The sequence below is a fragment of the Hemicordylus capensis genome, chromosome 5 (genome assembly GCF_027244095.1).
Source record: "Hemicordylus capensis ecotype Gifberg chromosome 5, rHemCap1.1.pri, whole genome shotgun sequence".
NCBI classification, from domain to species: domain Eukaryota; kingdom Metazoa; phylum Chordata; class Lepidosauria; order Squamata; family Cordylidae; genus Hemicordylus; species Hemicordylus capensis.
In genome coordinates this window covers 150,753,423-150,777,381 of record NC_069661.1, presented here as the reverse complement: position 1 = coordinate 150,777,381, position 23,959 = coordinate 150,753,423, and the positions used below count along the sequence as shown (strand labels likewise).

Here is a 23,959-nt window from a genome sequence, read left to right as displayed (position 1 = left end):
AACTTTAGGCCCAAGGTGGTGTCTGACTTGAACCTCAATCAGGGTATTGTTCTCTCTACATTCTTTAGGGACCTGTCTACACCTTTAGAACGTACAGTGCACTCCTTAGATGTATGCAGGGCACTTATATATTACCTGGACTGTACTAGGGACTTTAGGTCCACCAAGCACCTTTTTATAGCTTACAAGAGAAGCTAAATGCTTCTGCATTTCCAGACAAAGAATGTCCAGATGGCTGGAGGAACTCAATTATGCTGAGCTACAAGTTACAGAACATGAAACCACCTGAAGCAATCAAGGCCCCCTCTACCTATGCCTATGCTGTATCGACTACACACTTATTGGGGGTAACCTTCACGGACATCTGTAAAGCAGCAACTTGGTCCACTGAGTTACCTTTCATCAAGCATTACGCCATAGACATGTGTTCTGCTGCCAAGGCAAGCTTCGGGAGAAGCGTTTTAAAGCGGGTGTTGCAGTAGCTACTGCTTCACCTTCCTCCATTGGGAGCTAGCTAAACACCCATTCTTATGGATCTTGACGGATCTCGATCCAGATAAACAGGTTACTCACCTGTAACTTATGATCTGGTAGAGATCCATGGAAATCCCTAAGAGCTTCCTGAATCACCCCTCTGCAGTAGTGTTCCGCTATGTGCGTTTTGAGTGTGCATGCAATTTTCTTTTGATGATGAACTCACTTGCTATGGATGATCTTCCATGGCGGTCGTCCAAGAACTGAGGAACTTGGCACCAGCACACTGTGGGCGAGGAGGTGGGACTCGGTCGCCACGATGAGCTGCAGAATTCTATAATGAAGGCACAGTACCCATTCTTATGGATGCTGACGGATCTCTGCCAGATCATAAGTTACAGGTGAGCAACCTGTTTATCTGTGTCTATACCTTAAATTTATATTCCACAAATATGAGCGGGGTGTATGCCGGCATAATACTTTTGGGGTGTATGCCGGCATAATACTTTTGGGGTGTATGCCGGCATAATACTTTTGGGGTGTATGCCGGCATAATACTTTTGGGGTGTATGCCGGCATAATACTTTTGGGGTGTATGCCGGCATAATACTTTTGGCTCTGTAGCTTTGTCGGGGTGTGCTGTGTGTTCTGAAATGTAATGCAAAAAGAACAATGTAATGTGAGAAGGTGAACAGAGGTGAAAGCATGATGTCCAAGGAGAAAAAGAGTCCATGGGAGTTGCTTTCTTGTCTGAGATCTCATGCTACTGCAGTAAGTCTCTGAATGCAAGAACGAAGTGACTGGAGCCAATAGCTAGGATTCTCGCCTACTTGATCATTGTTCAGTCGGGAAGGACTTGTATAACCAGCTTTTTCCATGTCGTTCTTATATTTAGGTAGTTGGGCTCTTGCCACAATGCAGCAACTTCGTTTCTTCAGGTGGTAATATTAATAGGGCCAACGTGAGAAGTAAAATAAATACAGTCCCTGAAATACACTGTGTCTTTCTCTTATGCAGCTGGTCAGTGTACTAAAAACAAAATGAAATTTAAAAACCCACCCCAAAGCATTCCAGTTGAAGTAGCAAATTTCTAAAAATGTGATATGGGATTTTGGAAGGTGTTTCTCATATCAGAATGCCATAGTATGGAAAACACTTGACCTAGCCTATTTTAGAGACAATTTTTGCAATTTGCTTTAATAATGTTACTTATAGTATTTGAAGTTCCTTGAAAATAGATTATAAAAGGGCAGGGCAGGGCATTAAATTGCCATATAGCAGTCAATTGTATTGGGTAAATTGTTGTTAAATCAGAAGAATTGTGTTGAATTTGAGCGTTTCACTCTGCCCTGCATGAAAACAGACAAGAGTGGGGGGGGGGAATAAATTTCTGTAAATTAACCTGTGTCTTATGGATTTATTTTGGGGTGGTTTAAATGGAGATTGATGGAAGAACTTGCGTTCTGGTAGCACAAGCTGGCAAAACTAATTTATTCTATTTCATTTCATTGGTAAATAACGTAAGATATTTCAGCCTCAATTAATTCAGGGAAAATTAAGATAAATGGTTGGTCTCTTGCAGTGGCTTCTAAATGCTTCTCTTAATCCAAGCACAGGTACTGAACAATCATGATTAATCATGATGCTCAAAATGATTCATTCTCCCTAGTGAAAGATAGTGCCAATAAAACTTTGTGTTTATGCCTGTGTTGAGAACAGGGTGCCCTTCATATTTCTTCTCTTGTGTGTTTGGAATTGTAATTTATCAATTTGGTTAACATGTGAGAATTAATGTAGCATAATGGCCAGGAGACTTAGTTGTGAAGCATAGAATTCTTGTTCAAATTCTGCCTTTGCCATGAACTTAACAGGTGACCTGAAGCAAGCCATTCTCTTCTAGCCTTATCTCTCTCCCCTAATCTTCTGTATTTGCCATTCTCTCCAATAGAAGTGCTTCATTGCCCTCTGATGAGGGCACTAAGAGGAACCCCATCTTGCTCTCCAGTTTGGAACTGAGTAGAGGTTGGGAATCAACCCCAAGCAAAACAAAAACATGGAATTAGCCTTTTTCACAGCTGCCACACACTGAGCTGACCCTTTCAATGAACTGTCCCCCACAACCACAAGATCTGTCTCCTGTTCAGTCACTTGACAGCTCAGACCCCATCAGTGTATATGTGAAATTGGGGGTTTTTTTTGGCCCAATATGCATAACTTCACACTTGCTTACATTGAACCACATTTGCCATTCTGTCTCCCAGTCACTCAGTTTGGGGAGGTCCTTTTGGAGCTCCTCACAATCAGTTTTGAATTTCACGACTCTAAATAGTTTAGTGTCATCCGCAAATCTGGCCACTTCACTGGTTACCTTAACTTTTAGTTAGGGCTGAGGGAGACTCGTGCCTGTAACCTTGGAGAAGCTGCTGCCAGTCTGTGTAAACAATACTGAGCTAGATGGACCATTGGTCTGACTCTGTATAAGGCTGCTTCCTATGTTCCTAACTTTAAAAGCACTGGTCCCCATGCAGATCCCTCGGGGAACCCGCTTCTTTCCTCCATTGTGAAAACTGTCTATTTATTCCTACCCTCTGTTTCTTGTATTTTAATCAGTTACCAATCTACACATGTACCTGTCCTCTTATCCCATGACTGCTAAGTCTACTCAAGAGCCTTTGATGGGGAACTTTGTCAAAAGCTTTTTGGAAGTCCAGGTATACTATGTCAACCGGATCACCTTTATGCATATGCCTGTTGACACTCTTGACTCCAAAGGTTTAGTGAGGCAAGACTTGCCCTTGCAGAAACCATGCTAGTTCTCCTTCTGCAAGGCCAGTTCTTCTGTGTGTTTAACAGTTTTGTCCTTAAGTATACTTTCCATCAATTTACCCAGCACAGAAGTTAAGCTAACCGGCCTATAGTTTTCTGGAGCCCTCCTTGAAAATCAGAGTTACATTAGCTACTTCTCAGTCCTCTGGCATAGGGCCTGATTGTCGGGATAAGTTACATATTTTTGCTAGGAGATTCACATTTGAGTTCCTTCAGAACATTTGGGTGGATGCCATCTGGCCCTGGCGAATTGTTAATTTTTAGTTTTTCAAGACAGTTTAGAACATCCTCTTTTGTCACCTCAAATTGGCCCAGTTCTTCAGCCTCCAAGCCTGAGAAGCTCAGTTCTGGAGCAGTTATCTGCTCAGTATCCTCTGTTGTGAAGAGAGATGCAAAGAACTCATTCAGTTTCTCTGCAATCTCCTTATCCTCCTTAATAATCCCTTTCATGCCTTCATCATCTAAGGGTCCAACTGCCTCCCTGGCAGGTTTTCAGCTTCTGATGTATTTTTAAAAGTTTGTTATTCCCCTTGACACTTCTAGCTATATGCTCCTCAGATTCTCTCTTTGTATCCCAGATTGTGTCCTTGTATTTCTTTTGCCAGAGTTTATGTTCCTTTCTGTTCTCTTCATTTGGGCAGGACTTCCATTTTTTGAAGGAAGTAGTCTTCCCTTTTATAGCTTCCTTGACTCTACTCATTAGCCATGCTGGCGGTGTCCTGAATTTTTTGGTATCTTTCCTCCTTCTTTGTATACTAGACTGAGCTTCTAGTATTGTGGTTCTAAATAAGTCCATGCTTTCTGAAGTGATTTGATCCCCCTGACTCTTCTTTTCAGCTTCCTTTTTACCAGTCCTCTCATTTTTGAGAAGCTTCCTCTTCTGAAGTCTAATGCATCTTCCTTGGCAATGCTCCACTCACATATAAGCTGAATGGGATCACAGTATGCTCACTGTTCCCCAACGGTTCTACAACTCTGACATCTTGCATCAGGTCCTGGACACCACTCAGGATTATGTTCAATGTCACCTTCTCTCTGGTTGGTTCCATGACCAAGAGTTGTAATGCACAGCCATTTAGCATGTCTAGAAATTTGGCCTCTCTGTCAATACCCACATGTGAATTTACACAGTCTATTGAAGTCACCCATTATTACTGCTCTGTCTCTCCTTGATGCCTCTATCATTTGCTTTTCCAACAGGTCATTCTCAGTGTTTTGATCCGGAGGGCGAAAGCATGTCCCTAGTAACTCATTTCCTTTCAGTTCTCATATTGTCACCCATAATGATTCTGTGGTAGACTCTGGTCCTCCTAGGCTTTTAGCTTGTTAGATTCTATCCCTTCTTTAATATACAGTTCTACTCCACCCAAATCCATCCCTCTCTGTCTTTTTTGTAGAGTTTATATCCAGGAATAATAGTATCCCACTGGTTCTCACCGATCCACTAGGTTTCAATTATGCCCTCTATATCTATGTTTTCTGTAGTAAGCAAGCACTCCAGCTCACCCATCTTGACTTGGAGGCTTCTGGCATTGATGTATAAATACCTATACACAGGGTCTCTTACCTGGAGTTGGCTTGTGCTATCTTCCTTACTGTCATTTGCCCTTTTTGACCAGCTGTCATGTGTTACCATCTGCTCTACTCCTGGTTCTACTCTGTCCTCTTCTGGTTTATCTGAAATGTTTGCATGCTCGCAAAATCCCCTTGGGGGATTTTGTTTGCCAAACCAGATACCACCTAGTTCCTTTCATCAACCCCCCAGGCATCATTTAAAAAGCTGCTCTGCGGCCTTTTGATTTTAAGTGCCAGCAGTCTGGTTCTATCATGATTCAAGAGGAGCCCATCCCTGTTGTATAGGCTTTGCTTGCCCCAAAATGTATCCCAGTGCCTAATAAATCTAAACCCCTCTTCCTGGCACCACCATCTCATCCATGCGTTGAGACTCCTGAGCTCTGCCTGTCTTGCTGGCGCTGCATGTAGAACAGGTAGCACTTCAGAGAACGTTACCCTGGGGTCCTGGACTTCAATATGCTACCTAGCAGCCTAAATTTGGCTTCCAGGACCTCCCGACTGCATTTTCCAACATCGTTGGTGCCGATGTGCACCATGACAGCTGACTCCTCCCCAATTGTCACCCTTTTAAAAGGTGCCTCTTTGCTTAGTTAGCAAAGTAGTTTGCTAGTATTTCACTAAAAATGATTTCCATTTAAGATTTTTTTTTGAAATGATATTTAAACAACTTTTAAGTCTGTAATTCTGTTCCCAGTTCCCTGGACGTATTAAACACAATGGGATACTTCCAAGCAGACATTCATAGGATTGTACTGTTGTACTTTATGCATCTTTTTTCCTAATCAGGTATTTCAGTTCTGATGTTTCCATCTTCTGGGGGGAAGTGCTTTTGAGACATGTGTGCAACATGTGAAATCAACATGGCATTTTTAAAGTTTTGTTTACTAGGAGCTGGTTCAGATGAACAGCTTCGTCTACACATGAGGAGGATGGGGCCATCTCAAGAACATGCTTGGCCCAACATCAGGAAAGGATGTGCCAATGCCATCTCAGCACATCATTTAAACCTTGCATATGGAGGAGGCTGTTCATCTGAACCAGCTCTAGGAAAAGTAAGCATGCTAAATCGGATCCCAATTGATATGGAGTGTTGGAAAATGTTCTGGAAATTTTTATGATACAAAATGTTTGAGAAAATCTGTGTCATTAGGTATATTAGAAGGCATACCTTACAATGTCGTTGAAAAGACTGATACAATTTATGTAAAGTGCTTTGAACACTATAAAATGCTTTATAAAAGTATTTTTAATATATGTTCAGAAACATAATTTATTGTTATAATTTATCAATACAGTTTGTAACGATAGTGTATTCTACTTTGGACAAGACTGCTGTTTTGTAGTAGAAAAGCCTGTTTGCTTTTCTATTACAAACTGTTTCTATTAGCCCTCTTTAAACAGAAGAAAACAAAAATTATTGCTGCCATGCCTTTCCATGCATAATACAGAATTTACCATTGGAAGGAGAATGCTGACAAAACATTTATAGCATATGTAAGAAAAATACGTGGTGTTTTTATTTTGTTTTAAAAACAAGCATTAGAAGTCTTAAAAACATTATCCAATGTACTAGTAGAATGTGTCATGGAATAAATTAATTGCAGTTACAAGTACAGTAATTGGATATATGATAACCTTATAAAATGTATGACATTGATCACTGTTAAGGAGCATGTACATTTTTTCCCTTTTTTGCACAGAATTGTCCAAGGAATTAATAGTTTCCTGGCAATATATATTCCAGTTTGTTTTTTTAAAAAAAGCACATATTTTAGTCACTGTTTCTAGGTAGCTGTCCCTGAAATAACTGAAATGTTTGTACTTTTAAATCAATTGTGCCTTATTATTGAAATAATTGTAGTAATTCCATCTGAAGGGTGACTTTATGTAGGATTATAATGATTTGCTATCTCTTGGTATTGGTGAAACATAGTTCCAGCTGGGGAAATAAGGAACATTTTAAGTAGCTTATGAATTACTAGAACAATTTCCTTTAAAGGTTTTGGATAATGCAGAGAAGCTGAGAGAAATGGAAGCAAACCTCTTGCCAGGCTTTCTTAGACTCCAAGAATTGGTAAGTAAGTGGACCAAATGATCCTCAGGATCATTTCTGAATTCTTCATTATATTACCACTTGTTAAAAATATGCACAACATTGGTTTAATAATTCAGCTTCTGAAGGGTTGAATGGCAAATCCAGAAAGCCCTGCTAGGTTTTTCCTAAAAGTTGCAATTTTAGCAGATTTCAAAATGATAGCAAAACTTTAGCAGCAGCAAGTTGGGTCTTCTGGTAGCTTGTGCTTGGTGTTGCATTTAATAGGGACTTGTTTTCCCACATATCATAATGTAGAATGAATCATTTTGGGTCTTTCAATAGCTTGAAGTGTGAGTGGAACAGCAGCTCTCTTCTCAATTAAAGGACTTGGCCTTCTTGGTCACCTGGAGGTGGTCCTGATTTAGTTAGGTGAATAAACCAGCGTTACTATTAAAAATATTGTTCCACAGATTCATCTTCTATGACAGGTATCATGCTCAAGATGGATGCAAAATTCTGTTCCCCATTAAATATTTAAAATGGTTTCCCAAAGAATTAAAAATCCCAGGAGAATTCCTATTTGCTCTTTGTAAATGTATATGCATACAAATGTTTATGTACATCAATGGCACGATAGAAGCAACAGCCATAATAAACAATAATGGTGTTTATGCCAAAACTGATGCTTACATATTTTGTCATTTTGCAGTTTTGGAGAACATCATCCATGTTGACCCTAATTGCAATTTGCATTGCAGTCATCTGGCTGAGTGTCAAAGTGCAGTCAGAGTGTCAAGTCTTGTTTGCTGCTTGTCAAAGATGCTCTCGCTGCTTTCCAAAAATATGTTTTCATACTCCAGAACCAAGGAATAGGCTTTGAACCTGGTTCAATTATTTCATTAACATAAATAAATTCTTGCCTGTTCTGCTACCAAAACAGTTTCCCCAGCTGGGGTTAGTACAGGATTCCAGAGCTACTATATGCTGAGAGATGCCAAAATGTCTTAGGGCAGGGTTTGATCTTGGGTCAGAGTGAAGTTGATAAACTTAGTTAATAGTACAGATCCAGAGATGGTCCTCGATCAAAGCTGAGGCTGCAGTCCAGAAGAAGCAGAAGTTGAGTTAAAGTGGGGAGCAAGTACATCAGTGCATGAACAAGTCAATAAAGGCAAGAGAGATTCTAGAAGTGCAGTAAGCGAACTTTTCTGCTCCATTGTTGAGTGCAGAATAAATATTTAACAGAGCAAATGTTAGAAGCAGTCAGACCGAGTAGCAGTCAGAGAAGACACTCTATTAGCATGTGCCCCATCTTTGATAGTAGAGGGAATCTCTTTCCCTATTGTAAGCAGACGTAGTGCTAGCCTGAACATACTTGTACCAGAAGTGACAAGTCGTCATGACATCTTGCTGCTCTGGACTGGGGTTAATCTTTCAAAAGGAACTCACAGAGAGATGCATATTGTACGCAGGAACAGGACTACTCGTCTTCTGCACCTTGAAATATGTTGCTAAGATCGGCTGCTTCATATGGCTAGCTCTTTGGGACAGGGAGGTTAAGTATATGCTCTTTGAGCATCCAAGATGCTACTTTCAGGACTGCTATTCCTGTCATTTTCTAGTGTGTGCAAAAAAAAACCCTTGTAAAGTGTGCTAATACATTTTTGTAAATGTGCATTAATCTTGGTAGCAAACTGGAAATGAGAATGGCTGCGTCGCTTGCTTTGGCACTTTTATGTGTTTTCTCTGCAATAATCTGATGAAACAGAGTGTAACAAATGTGAGACTTAGACTTCAAGGGGAAATGTGTTTTGCCTTGGATTGATGATGGCTTTTGCAGCAATTGAAATGGATTACAGAAGCATATTGCATTATTCTAATATCTTGCCAGTGGGTAGAGACCAAGGTGTGTTGTGAAAAATAAATAAGACACCTTAACTTTCCTATGAGAGAATGATTAGAGATCAGCCTGTTGCAAATCTCTGAGGGATGGTTGTCTGTGCAGATACAATTTTGTGTCTGATTACAAACAGTAAAAATAGGCAAAGGAGCCTGAAAATGTTGATTGACCCTTATCCAGAGAATTATGTACGCATGTATTGCTGTGGAAGGTTAGAGGTAATAAGCTTTTTTGTCCGCACTGCTGTCATGGTATCCAACTGCTGTATTGATTGATTGATTGATTAAGTGCTGTCAAGTCGGTGTTGACTCTTAGCGACCACAGAGATTCTGTCCAGGATGATCTGTCTTCAACTTGGCCTTTAAGGTCTCTCAGTGGAGCATTTATTGCTGTAATCAAGTCCATCCACCTTGCTGCTGGTCGTCCTCTTCTTCTCTTTCCTTCAACTTTTCCCAGCATTATGGGCTTCTTGAGGGAGCTGGATCTTTGCATAATATGTCTGAAGTATGATAGTTTGAGTCTGGTCATTTGTGCCTCGAGAGCCAGTGTGGTGTGGTGGATAGAGTGCTGGACTAGGACCGGGGAGACCTGAGTTCAAATCCCCATGAAACTTGCTGGGTGACTCTGGGCCAGTCACTTCTCTCAGCCTAACCTACTTCACAGGGTTGTTGTGAGGAGAAACTTAAGTATATAGTACACTGCTCTGGGCTCCTTGGAGGAAGAGCAGGATATAAATGTAAGTTAATTAATTAATTAAAATTCTGGATTGATTTGTTCTATGATCCATTAGTTTGTTTTCCTGGCTGTCCATGGTATCCTCAAAAGTCTTCTCCAGCACCAAAGTTCAAAAGTGTCAATACTTTTTCTATCTTGCTTCTTCAAAGTCCAGCTTTGGCATCCATAGAGTGTCACGGGGGAAACCATTGTCCGAACGATTCTAATCTTTGTAGGTATAGACACGTTGCGGCCCCCTGTACAGGGGCTACTGTTTTTGAGTACTGGCAGCAAAGCTGGAGTAAATATTCATAGTAGATAGTGGGGGGACCTTCAGGTAAAGTCTTGATAGGGGGCAAGGCCCAATGGAGAGGTTTACTGAGTGGTGGTGGGAAGCAGCAGGGGTTTAATGTTGCATGTGCATTAAAGCTAAAAATAATTAAAGATGACCAGGCTTGCTTAACATTATGGTTGCAAACCATTTTCAAGCTGTGGTTTTTGTGCTTTGCTGGCAAAATTCGATACATGCTCTAAGTCTTTACTAATCACAATTGGGTTTTTAGCTTAGGGGACTATGGGAATGCTGTGGATTGAACTTATTTTGCTTTCAGCAAAGCATTTGATTAAGTGCCCCCAAATTATTGCTTAGGCAACTGGTCACATGTGGTCTACACGATAATACTGTCTGGTGCATTCATAACTGGTTGGAAACTCATACTCAGAAAGTGCGTTCTCATCAGCCTGGATGGAGGTTTCAAGCTGGGTGCTACCGGTTTCTGTTCTAGACAGGGTGGATTTGATTTAAATCAAACTGATTTAAATCATGATTTAAATCACAATTTAAATCACTAGCAGGGTGGATAAAAATCAATGATTTTTTTAAAAAATAAAAAAAATCAGATTTTTTTATTTAAATTGGATTTTTTTATTTAAATTGGATTTTTTTTATTTAAATCGGGTTTTTTTGATTTTTTTTAAAAATCATTGATTTTTATCCACCCTGCTAGTGATTTAAATCGTGATTTAAATCAGTTTCATTTAAATCAAATCCACCCTGGTTCTAGACCTAGTACTCTTCAACATTTTTTTTTAAATGACTAAGATGAAGAATGGAGGGTAACCTAGATTTGCAAATAAAATAAAAATGGGAGGGATAAGCTAACAATTCAAAAGACAGGATTAACATTCAAAATGACCTTGATAGAGGAGAGCTGGTCTTGTGGTAGCAAGCATGAATTGTCCCCTTTGCTAAGCAGGGTTCACCCTAGTTTGCATTGAATGGGAGACTACATGTGAGTGCCGTAAGACATTCCCCTTAAGGCAGGCTTCCCCAAACTGCAGCCCTCCAGATGTTGCTGAACTACAACTCCCAGCATCCCTAGACACAATTTTATGTGGCTGGGTATGCTGGAAGTTGAAGTTCAGCAACATCTGGAGGGCTGCAGTTTGGGGACACCTGCCTTAAGGGATGGGGCTGCTCTGGGAAGACATCTGCAATGCCTGCAAAAGGTTTCAAGCTCTCTCCCTGGCATCTCCAAGATAGGGCTGAGGGAGACTCCTGCCTCTAACCTTGGAGAAGCCGCTTCCAGTCCATGGAGAGAATTCTGAGCTAGATAGATCAATGGTCTGATTCGGTATAAAGCAGCTTCCTATGAATGGCAGACTGAGCTGAAACTAACACAATGAATTTCAAGAGACACACCTGCAAAGTTCTGGTTTTGGACAAATGCGCAGGTATAGGAGAGGGGATAGCTGGCTTGGTAGCAGTATATGTACGTGGGGGAGGAATTTTGGGATTGAATTTGTTAATAAAAATGTTATTCAACAATAATAACAAAAAGGTTCCCACAGCAGTTTACATAGAAAGTTATCAAGAGGATGGTTCCCTGTCCCCAAAGGGTTCACAATCTCAAAGAAGCACAAGCAACAAGCACAAGCTATGTAGTCACCAGGAACAGCACTGGAGGTAAACTCTGGTGGGGTTGAATAGGGCCGGGTCCCCTGCTAAATAAAGTCAGTGGCCTTATTAATAGAAACCAGGATGACTGACCACCTAGTCAGCTCTTTCTTCTTGCTCTCCCAGGGTTTCAATAACTTTAAGTATCATGCCTTTTTTTAAAAAAAGTGAAAACAAGCCACTGGCCCTATGACAATTCAGATGTGCGGTTCTATATAGCATAAATGTAGTGAAGAGAATCCCTGATAAAAATGTTTTTAAGAATCTGCAAATGTATTAGCTGCTTGATTAGATCGCCTAAGGTCTTATGATTATGCAAATAATTTGCAATAACTGCTGAATCAGATTAATTCATTTCAGCAAAAGAAAGCCTTAACAAGTTTTTTTGTGACAAAAATCTAACAAGGTCAACTTTCCCCTCTTTCCTCCCTTACAGACGGAGAGGAATGTAACTCTGGTTCTTCTTAGTGAAATTGTGTGGGATCTTCTTCGTCCAAATACCGGATGCCTTGAGCCATTGCCTTTGTATTTTCCAGACTACAGCATAGGTAATATGCAGTATGGGCTTCTCTTGTTATTAGGTGTGATCATGGATAATAGCCATGATAACTAAACGGAATCTCAGTGAACAGAAACCGTGACTGTCCAAGTGCCAGATGTTGCGGACTAGGAAGAAGAGTAGCCAGCATCGTCATGTCTTGCTTGTGAGTTTCCAGAGGCATCTGGCTGGCTACTGCTAGAAACAGAATCCCAGACACAATGGAACTTTGATTCAATTCAGGAGGGCAATTCTTATGTTTATTAATATCTGCCTCTTTGTGGAAAGAATAATTAGCAACTATTTTGTGTATGTTTCTATAGACAGACACACACACACACACACACACACCTTACGTGCCAAGGAATTTAAACTCCCTTGCTTAAGAGGATTTCCTTCTATCAGGATGGTAAAATACAGATTGGGGCGGGGGCTATACTCCTTGTAGGGGGGAAAATCCTATTCATTTACGTTTTTTGAAAAAATCTACTCCTGCATTAATTCACAGTATATTGCTTATTCTAATTATGATAATCTAAGGTAGATTCAGATATTAATATCCCATTGTACCAATACAATAGTAATAATATGTGTGGGTTTTTGCTTCAAGGAAATTATAATGTGTCATAAGAGACTTCAGTTTTTAAAATGTAAATAGTGCCAAATGTTGAATTATACACAAACATCAGCTCTAGGCTTGAAGCAGAGTTATCCGCCTCAGTCATTTGGCAGTTAACTACTAAAGGGCACAAGTTATCCCATGTGCCTGCAGTTTCTCATGTGTGGAGGGATTGGCATAGGGCTTAGCTGTTTCCTGCCCACTCCCCTATTGATAAAAGAGCACAACAGTGCTCTGAACCAGTACCAGGTATGGGAGGGCTTGCGTGTACCTTCTGAATTCCTATCATGTTGTCCTACTCCTTGCTTGGGTGCAAGTTACTTGAGCTTGTGGAAAGAAGACTTATCTTCAGTTCACCCTTCTTGTCTGCTTATCTTTTGCTGCCTCCCTTTCACTGGACTTGATGTGTTATACCTGCTAGAGGAAGCAACAGGTGTGAGGCATGGCTTTTTCTCCAGCTATTTAACGGGGAGGCAAACAGCTGTTGGGGTAGAGAGCAAGAAAGTCCTGCAGCTCTTATTGGTTGGTGCTGGGATGGTTATAATTATGTGTTCGTGCTCTAGTGCAAATGAGGGTGTGTGTGTGTGGGGGGATGTCTTAAGGGGTTCAGGATCAGCTCTATCAGCAGTGGTAGGGAATAGAAGATTTGGTGTTGGCAGGATGGCAAGCCATTACAGAGGAAGGGACATCAGACACTTAATAGTTGTTTCTTTTTCTGGCTGTCCTGTCAGCTCCCAGGCCTCAGTGAGTAGTTCCAACTACCCACAGAACCTGACTATGTTCCTCTGCAATGCCGGATTGGTTCAAAATAAGGCTGAAATAATCCATGACTTGATCATGGATGAGGTAGCCAACCTGGCTTGTATAACGGAGATGTGTCAGGGGGAGACTAGTCATCCAGTTTGGGTTCAGCTTCTCTCTGCTTGGTACTTGATTGTGGAGCAGGTCTGGGGAAGTGGGTGGTGGGGTGTGGGAGTAGCTGTGATCCATAGGAATAACATCTCTCTTACCAGAATTCCTGTGAAAGAGATGGTCATGTGTATACCTTGGCCTGGGGACCAGGGATAGATTGGGGATTCTGTTACTCTGTTGAGTAACATGCTGTCCAACAGAGTCCCTAACTGAGCTGACAGAACTGGTTGCGGAGTCGATGTTGGAGTCACCCAGGCTTTTGGTGTTGGGGAACTTCAGTGTTCACTTTGGGACCAACTGTCTGATGCAGCTCAAGAGTTCAGAGTGGCCATGACAACTATGGGCCTGTCCCAAATGGTTGTAGGGCCAACACAGACAGCTGGTAACACCCTCAGTTTGGTTTTTTGCTCAGATCAGGGTGGTGTTCCAGGGGGAGGACTCTTAGAGTGTCTCCACTGTCATGGATGGAACATCAGCTGGTTAAAGTTGGCTTCATGGCCAGAACCCACCTCTGCAGGGGTGCAGGACCTATTAGGATGGTCTGCCCGAGAAGGCTGTTGGACCCCATAGGATTCCAAGAGGCCTTGGAAGGTTTTAGTGTTATTCTGTTGATGTCCTGGTGGTGACTTGGAATAGGGAACTTACCAGGGCAATGGACACAATCGTCCCTAAATGTCCTCTCTGATCTGCATCAAAATCGGCCCCATGATATACAGAACAGCTATGGGAGCTGAAGTGGCAAGAGAGAAGTCTGGAGCTCAAGTGGAGGAGAACTTGACTCAAATCTGACAAGATACGACACAAAGCTTATGCTGTGGCAGTATGTGCAGCAAAGAAGCAATTATATTTTGCACATATTGCATCTGCAAGTTCAGATCTGATCTGAGCCAACTTGAACTCTACTGTTATTGCAGAGTCAATGGTAGGGGTGTCCAGTAACTACTTGTGTTTGAGTAGAATGGATCAGTTTCAGTTTGTTACTAGGAATGTGCATGGAACTGGTGGGGGCTGGTTTGAAGGTGAGGGGGGACTTTAAGGGCAGAGGAGGGTACAATTACCCCCCGCCGCGTCCCCCCCACCGGTGTTCTCTTAAAAACGGGTCTGACGGGGCGGCAGTGTACCTCCCTGCCACCCTGTCCTCACTTTAGACTGGAAGTGACTGGAAGTAACCCACATGCACATGCGCGGGTTACTTCTGTCCAAGGAGAAGATGGGCCTTTATTATCTTAAAGTTATGCTTAAGGGATCCTTTTTATTTCCTTTTTCCTTTTCATTTTTAGTGATACACATCTATAATTGTTATCCTTGATTATGTCATGTGCACTGCTGTAACCTTATTGAAATAAAGAGCAGGGAATAAACTGGGGGAGGGCAGGATGCCTCCATGTTTGAATAAGGCAATTGTGAGACCTTTGCTTAAGAAGTCTGCCCTAGAACCCTCAGTGATGGATAATTATAGGCCGATCTCCAACCTCCCTTGGTTGGGCAAGGTGATTGAGAGTGCGGTGGCTGATCAATGCCAGGTAGTTTTGGAGTATATCTTAGACCCATTTCAAACTGGGATTGACACAGCCTTCGTCAGCCTGATGGATGATCTGTACCAAGAAATCAAAAAAGGGAGTGCGACTCTGCTGGCTCTTTTGGATCTCTCTGTGGCTTTCAATACCATCAACCATGGTATTCTTCTGAATGATCTGACGGATTTGGGAATAGGGTGTACTGCTTTGCAGTGGTTTAATTCTTATCTCTCAGGCAGATTTCAGATGGTGTCACTCAGGAATAGTTGCTCTGTGAAACGAGAGCTATTGTATGGTGTCCCTCAGGGCTCCATCTTATCCCTGATGCTTTTTAACATCTACATGAAACCTGAGATCATCATGGGATTTGGAGCAGGGTGTTATCAATATGCTGATGACACCCAAATCTATTTCTCCATGACATCATCATCAGGAAATGGCATAGCTCCCCTAAACGCCTGCCTTAAGGCAGTAATGGGATGGACGAGGGATAATAACTTGAAGCTGAATCCAAACAAGGAAGAGGTACTAATGGTGAAGAGTCATAATTTGAGGGATGTGATAGAACCCCCTGTTTTAGACTGGGCTGCTCTCCCCCCTAAAGAAACAGATAGGTAGCTTGGGAGTGCTTCTGAACCCAGGGCTAACCATGGTGTCTCAGGTGGAGGCTATGGCCAGGAGCACTTTCTGTCAACTTCAGTTGATAAGACAACTGCGTCAGTTCCGTGAAGATAATGATCTCTAAATTGTACTGCACTCTCTGGGTCACTTCTCGGCTTGATTACTGCAATGCACTTTATGTGGGGCTGCATTTGTATGTCATCTGAATACTTCAGTTAGTTACAAATGCAGCATCCAGATTGGTATCTGGGGTTTCTTGGAGAGACCATATTATGCCTGGCTGCTGATATGTTTCTGGGCAAAATACAAAGTGCTAGTAATTACTTTTAAAGCCCTAAACGGCTTAGAACCCGGTTACCTGGGAGAGCTCCGTCTTCAGTATGATCCCCACTGCACTTTAATGTGGTCAGGAGAGGTCCGTCTCCAGCTGCTGCCAGCTTGCCTGGCAACGCCTTGGGATCAGTCCTTCTCTGTAGTTGCTCCTAGGCGCTCCCGATGGATATGAGAGGCTTAAGAGTTCTAGCAGCCTTTAAAAGAGCCCTAAAAACATGTTTGTTTAGCCTGGACTTTAGTGAGTACTGAAATGATTTTAAACTGGTTTTAATGAGTTATTTATTTGCTTTTAATCTGTTTTTATATTTGTGAACTGCCTAGAGCCATCTGGGTGCGGTGGTATAAAAATCTAATAAATAAACAACACGCTGCACCAAATCTCCTGATGATCTCTCCCAACAGTTTCATGTAGATATTAAAAAGTTGAGTGGGGTAAGATGAAGTTAAAACAAAAAACAAAAACTTTGTTTAAACCTGGTCCTAATTATGATTAACACTCCAGTTTTTTGTCCTATTATGGATTATTAAATTAAGATACTTTTGAAGACTGAGGCAGTGGAAATTAAATTAAGAAGCATTAATATTGCAAACTACAGTGCTACAAAATACTGTAATGAACAGAATAAAAAATAGAGCAAAGTGTAAACTAAAATTTGCATATAGCATAATAGTTAGACTGCATGTAGCAGAATGGCAGCATGTGATACCAGAAATAAATATCACAATAGGACACCTGGAAGTAATAAATCTATATTTACTATGGCCTGGCTCCAAAAAGCTACTTTAGGCATGCAGAACTAGCAACATGATTCTTTGGATTAAGACCTAATTTAGAAAAGGCTAATCACTCAGCTGTTTAATTAGAAATGTTCATATGGAACATAGGGAATGTGTTGATTCACTTTTTATTTATTTCATCTCTATCCTGCTTTTCTACACAGATGAGCACTCAAAGCAGCATAAAATAATTAGTATTAAAAGTAATTCAGAAAACAGAATGCGAAAGCAGCTAGATGAATTAGATAAAACAGATTAATAACCTGAATTCAGAAATCTAGACCTTCTGAAATAAAGCAACGGAGCAGAGGGGTTAGATCTGACCAGAACTCTTGTATTAGGTATTTATGAAAGTATTCAGATTATCATCCTAGAAGCATGAAGGTTATAGACTGATAAATTTAGGAATTTATCTTCATAGACACTGGGGGAACATATCTTTAAGAATGATACAGTGTTATGAACTGTTAAGATTTAAGCTTAAACTGTGCAGATAAATGGTGCCACTTTAGCAAAATGCTTTCAAAGAAGAAAATTATAAGATCACAGTAAGTTTTTCAGTGATACCTTTTAGCCCCCAATATAGTCCTAGACCCGAATTAATGTCTCCATTAGGAACTATAGTGATAGAAACCTATTCTTTTCCCCCCAGTACTGTTGCCTTTGTTAGCTAAACATATATGCAGAAACATATTTTGATTAAATAGCTATGTACTGTGTTCAGCCAGCACATGCTATTACAAATTATGTTAATTTAGATTAGATTATAAATACACGATAATTAAAATATTTTTCAGTACAGGAGGACCTCGATATTTGTGGGGTTTCCGTGCCACGGTACAACCACGGAAGCTGCGACTATCGAGGCATTTCGGCAATGGGCAATTGGGGGTTAGGTTCCCGGTTGGAGAAAACATCACCGAAATATCGATTGAGGGGGGGGAATACAGGGGCAAACTGCCTACCATACTTAGCTGCTCTCTCTGAGTCTCGCTGTGCCTAAGAATGCCCCCAAATCAGCCAAAAACTGCTGGCTTTTTCTTTCTTTTTTAAAAATGGAGCCATTTGAGGCTCCGAAACACAAAACAGTGGCTGGAAATTACCTCTGTGCTTTCCACCCACCCCCAACCGACGGATATGTTAGGCTAGTGTGTCTCACCCCCACACAGTTTCCTGGATATGCCAAGGTCATGTGTCTATTACCCGACCGCGGATACAGTCCTCCTGTAATGTTTTTTTCACAAGCATGTTAGCAAATGATTGAGGCTCTCATACTGTCCTGAAAAAAGAGAGGGAGTACAACATATGTTGCATTCAAACGGAGCCATCTTTGTTTGGGCAACATAAGAAGTTGTTCTAAATCTTGGTTAGTCACTGGATTGTGGCCATTATAGCACAGGCTTGAGTGGGGTCATTGTTCCCCACCTGCTCCTTAATTTGCTGCTATAAATATACCCCACAGTTGACTGAGACGAAAAGCCCCAGAGATGAGTGTGTGACTTTATCATGGAGAGCGTACACAAGATATGTGGGCTATACAATCTGTTTCTGAGTTTGAATATAATAGAGAAACCACATACCTAAAGCTAGGTAAGTGAGTTTGGCTCTAGGTAAAATACATACCTAAACTGGGGGCCTCTGGTTGTCAGTCACTGCTCTAATCTGGCATACCCCGGCACTTAGAACTACTATTGGATTTTTCTGAACTACCTAAAAGAGAATTAATACCAAGCCATCATTAGAGAAATATAAACCTTTTGGCAGAAGGAGTTCATCATGTGGTGGGTAATATATTAAAGTGGTAGTATATGACTGCATTGCTGCTAGGGGTATGTACAGACTGTTTGGCAAGGTTCGGTCCTACAGCAACAACAACAACAACAATTTATATATGGCTTTTCAACCAAAGTTTCCAAAGTGGTTCGCATATTGAAATAATAAATAAATAAGATAGATCCCTGTCCCCAGAGGGCTCACACTCTAAAAAGAAACATAAGATAGACACCAACAAGAGTCACTGGAGATATTGTGCTGGGGGTAGATGCAAAATAAAGAGAATTACCCCCCTGCAAAATAAAGAGAATTACTGTGTTAAAAAGGTGCCCCTTTGCCCAGTTAGGAAATTCAAATTCACACCGAACTGCGTCAAGTGAACTGTTTCAGTCAAACTGATTGGCTGGGCAGGTTGGTTCGACAAGCCAGCTGAACTGGTTTGGAGCAGTTCATCGTGGTCTGGTTCATGAGCGAACTGGTTCTGCACATCCCTAATCGTTGCTACTTCTCTACCCTTGTTTTTAACCTGCAAACAGTATAGTATGGTAATCATCAGCTTTAAAGAAAAATAACATTGGTGTTTTTTTAAATTTAAATAGGACATCTGCAAAAGATTCTCTCTCACGACCATCCTCCAGAGTATTCTTTTGACTTTTATGCTGCGTATATAAATATTCTGCTTGGTGTCTTCTATCCCGTCTGCAGGGACCTGAAGGAGCTCCGACATCTGGTGAGGGATCTCTTAGGTGTTTTTCATAATAAATGTGGAGATCATAGTTTTCTTGCTGGCTTTGGATTTAACAGAATGACCTGTGTAGGCATATCATGGATAGTGTGCTGTATCTTAGTATGTAAGATTTTACAAATGCAAACTAGAGAGCTGTATTAGGCAGATCTGGTGGCTTTCACATACACAGTAGGACTTTAACAAATTTTCTTGGTACTGTGTATCCTTTCCTTTGCAGAGACCAGAATCACAGCTTTTAACTGGAGTTTGAAACCAGCGTTTGAAGCTGATTTGCAAACTGTGGTCAGTGCTGTGATGGGAATGGGTGGGAATTCACATGGTGGGGAGGGAGTGTGCTAGCTCACAGTCAACTTCCAGTCTCTTAGCCAGAGTTAAAATATAAGCAGCATTACATCAAATATCAGCAACATTACATCTGCACTAGGCTAGAAAAGTAATAGAGTTGAAAACCTCTGTGCCCACAGCGGGGGCACAATGGAAGCTGCAATAGGCCAGATTAGATGGAACGCTGCTGCTGGTTTTCCCCACAAAAAGAAAGCCTTGAGATAATTTGTGGCATGGAAATGGCCCACTAGCTCTTTCGCCACCTGCTCTAGAAGAATTCACAGCAGGAAGCAAAGGACAAAATAAATAATGGGAGGTGGATACTGTGCAGGGTTGAAACATGCTAATAATAAGTGGGCAGGAACACTCTGATGTTACCAGTAGCCCCAACACTTCCTAAAAATGATCCAGCCTACCTACTTTATCTTGTTGTATGGATTCTCTCTGTCCTTATTGCTGATATTAACTCTCTATTTGTTAGCTGCTTTGGGTTTCCCTTGGGAAGGAAAAGCAGAGTACAAATATTAAAAGAAATGAAATGACAAGGAAAGCCTGGGAAAATAAATATGTCTTCAGTGCCTTTTTAAAAGTTGCCAGCGATGGGGAGGCTCTTATTTCAATGGGGAGCGCATTCTAAAGCCCAGGGGGGGCAATGGAGAACGTCCATTCCAGAGTAGACACCTAACGAGTTGGTGGCAACCACAGACGAACCTCTTCAGATGATCTTAACAGGCAATGGGGTTCATGGTGGAGAAGACATTCTCTTAAATACCCAGGGCCTAAGCTGTTAAGGGCTTTATAGGTAATAACCAGCACCTTGTATTTTGACTGGAAACGTATCGGCAGCCAGTATAGCTCTTTCAACACAGGAGTAATATGGTCTCTCATTGCTGACCCAGAGACCAACCTTGCCGCCACATTCTGGACAAACTTCAGTTTCCAGACTATGTACAAAGGCAGCACCACATAGAGAGCATTGCAGTAGTCCAGCCTGGAGGTTACCAGCATATGTGCCATCATTCTGAGGTAATTCATCTCAAGAAACGGACGCAGCTGCGTATCAGCCGAAGCTGATAAAAAGCATCTCTGGCCACCACATCCATCTGGGACCCCAGGGAGAGGTTCAGATCCAGAAACACCCCCAGACTGTGAACCTATTCCTTCTGGGGGAGCGTGACCCCATCCAGAACTGGCAGATCAAAATCATCTCCCAAGTTCTGACCCCACACAATGAGTACCCGTCATATCTGGATTCAACCTCAGTTTGTTATTCCTCATCTAGCCCATTACTGCCTCCAGGCAGGCATTTAGAGAGGTTATGCCTTCTCTCGATGATGCTGACATGGAGAAATAGATTTGGATGTCATCAGCATATTGATAACACCCTGCACCAAATCTCCTAATGATCTCTCCCAGTGGTTTCATGTAGATGTTAAACCACATCGGAGACAGTATGGAGCCTTGAGGGACACCATACGAAAGTTCAAATTTTGAAGAACAGTCTTCAAGAGACACCATCTGGAATCTGCCTGTGAGGTAGAAGCGGAACCACTGTAAAGCAGTGTCTCCCACCCTCAGTCCCCTCAGACGTTCCAGAAGGATGCTATGGTTAATAATATCAAAGGCCGCTGAGAGATCCAAAAGGACCAACAGAGTCATACTCCCTCTGTCAATTCCCAATTGGAGATCATCCATCAGGTCGACCAAGGCAGTCTCCACCCCATAGCCAGCTCGAAAGCCAGTTTGAAATGGGTCTAGATATTCAGTTTACTCTAGGACTGCCTGCAGCTTGGAGGCCTCCACCTTCTCAATCACCTTGCCCAGCCATGGAAGGTTGGAGACAGACCTGCAGTTACTTAACTCTGAGGGATCCAAGGCAAGTTTCTTCAGAAGCACTCTAAGGACAATGATGCATCCTTCCCTCCCTCAGAGAGGCATTTATAATCTCTACCAGTCCCTCTACAACAGCCTCCCTGCCAGATGGTGTAAGCCATGTTAGGCAAGGAACAAGAGGGCAGGTGGTAGGCTGCACCATTCCAAGCAACTTGTCCACATCTTCAGATGTCACTAACTGAAACTAATCCAGGGTCCTCACATAAGAGGAGCTGCTGGACACCTTTTCATCAGACTCTGTAACAATTATGGAATTTGAATCTAAGACGGCCAGAATACGACAGATTTTGTCCACAAAAAGCCATCAAAAACATCACAGCGAATAATTGTTGGTTCTAAGTACTGATTCAAAAGGGAAGGTGAACACACTAGCCCCTTCACAACCCTGTACAACTCCTCCGGACATGGATTTGCAGATGCAAGACCAGTGGAAAAGAATCTCTTCTTTGCCACATGTATCACCTGAACATAGATCCTCAAATGCGCTCTATGTAATAATCTGTTGGATTCGAATTGAGTCTTTCTTCACTTGTGCTCTAGCCGTCTACCTCGCCACTTCAGCCCCCGTAGCTCTTCTGTATACCAAGGGGCCAATTTTGAAGCGGTTTGGAGAGGACACTTAGGAGCGATTGTGTCCACTGCACTGGTGAGTTAATTGTTCCAATTCTCCACCAGAGAATTAGACAGGGTTGCCGGCAGAGCTAGCACTAAATCCCTCCAAGGCTTCTTAGAATCCTACTGGATCAAATAACCTTCTTGGGCAGAACATCCTCGTGGGCTCCTCGCCCCAAATTATAACAAATTAAGAAATGTACAACAGTTAAATGTACAAACATATAAATATATTGTACAATAGAAAAACATTCCAACAAATAACAGAGAATTCAGATATTCCCAGCAAGTGCTCTAAAAGGAATTTCTTTTGGTAATGACTGGACGTCTTTGGTGGGACTAAGGCCGAATTCTGTCACATCTTTGTGATGGCTACCATTTTTTCCTCCAGAATGTCTTGCTACAGGCTATCCATTAGGACAACCAAGACAGTTTCTGTGCTCAAACTGGACCTAAAGTTGAACTGAAATGGGTCAAAATAATTGGTCTCATCCAAGAAACTGATATTGTGAAGCTACCATCTGCTTGAGCACCTTGTCAAAGAAAGTGATATTTCAAGTGCCGAATAGGTACAGTCCTTGAGTTCTAGAAACATTATATAAGAGTGGCCTCATAACTGCCTTTTTCAGGGGGTGTGGGGCTGTTTCCTCTTACAAGGAGGCACTCTTGGATCCAGTTTGTCAGGAACGTGCCCCCCCCCATGTTATTAGCTAAAATGGGTGTGGGCATTTTGTAGGCCACATGTCTCCAAGCGCTTTGTCATTGGTGACATAAAAATAAAATATCTGTGGTGTTATCATCACCACAGAAGCATGCTAATGTTCTCTTACCTACAGTATATTCAACTGTATTTGCATCACGTCTTATGCCACTTATACTTTAGCCATCTGCCAGCCTGAAACTGGGAGCTTCATTGCTCCCAACTCCCTATTAAAGCACTGAATCAGTTCTCCACTACAAGAAAAGGAGCTTTGGCACCTTTGTGTCATCTCCATGTCCTGCAAACTAGGGATTCAACACGAGCATTCATTGGATTACAGCAACCTTTGGAGGTGGACCACTCTAATAGATCCACCACCTCTGTGGAGGGAAGAAGCCACTGCTGGTCTAAACCTTACCAGGAAATGGTCTGGCAGAGCAAAGACTCTCCCACATGCAGAATAGATCACCAGTTTCTCACTCAGTTGTGACCTACCACATTTATTAGGCTGACCAATAAATATATTGGGACAGTCTTATGGGTGTCATGGCAGCCATGAAATCCACAGCCATCCTGGGCAAGGTAGGCTCAGCATGGATGCTTTAGGCCCGTCAGAGCCATCAGTCTGGGGGCCCTCAAGACCAATTCTGAAACCCATCTTCATCAGCTCAGGCGGGTTAGGCAGTGGCGTGGTCCCTGGTCAGTATACTAACAGAATCCCCATTCTTTCCCTAATGCTCAACACTATGTACAATCCAGTGCCCTGATAGATAGGAATCCTGGAAGAGGGAGATGGCATTCCTGTAAGAAGTGATACTGTCTGTCCTGGTCCTCAGACCAAGAACCATACAGAGCTGAAAGAGATCCACTCTTTCATCTGCCCAGGTCCTGGTAGTAAACAAGATCAGCACTCTCATCCATGACTAAGGGCCCAATTATACAGGATGTTTAAAGCATTATTAGACATTCTGTCACCAATGCATTTTAATATCTACACGAAACTGCGGGTGAGGTAATCAGGAGATTGGTTACTGGGTAATATCAGTATGCTGATGACACTCAAATCTATTTCTCCTTTTCACCTTCATCATCTGGAAATGGCACTCATACCTGC

At 41.9% G+C, this 23,959-nt stretch overlaps 1 protein-coding gene across 7 annotated transcripts in view; it reads left to right on the top strand.

Annotated features, from left to right (window-relative positions):
- Positions 1-23,959, top strand: part of ORC5 (origin recognition complex subunit 5) — a 145,757-nt gene that overhangs the window by 24,046 nt on the left and 97,752 nt on the right. For 6 of the 7 annotated variants that reach the window (XM_053257299.1, XM_053257295.1, XM_053257297.1 and 3 more), the window contains 3 exons: positions 6,875-6,949; positions 11,915-12,026; positions 19,168-19,298. In XM_053257299.1, the coding sequence (XP_053113274.1) occupies positions 6,875-6,949; positions 11,915-12,026; positions 19,168-19,298 (318 nt within the window). The remainder of the gene's footprint in view (positions 1-6,874; positions 6,950-11,914; positions 12,027-19,167; positions 19,299-23,959) is intronic. The other variant, XM_053257298.1, reaches the window with a different exon arrangement.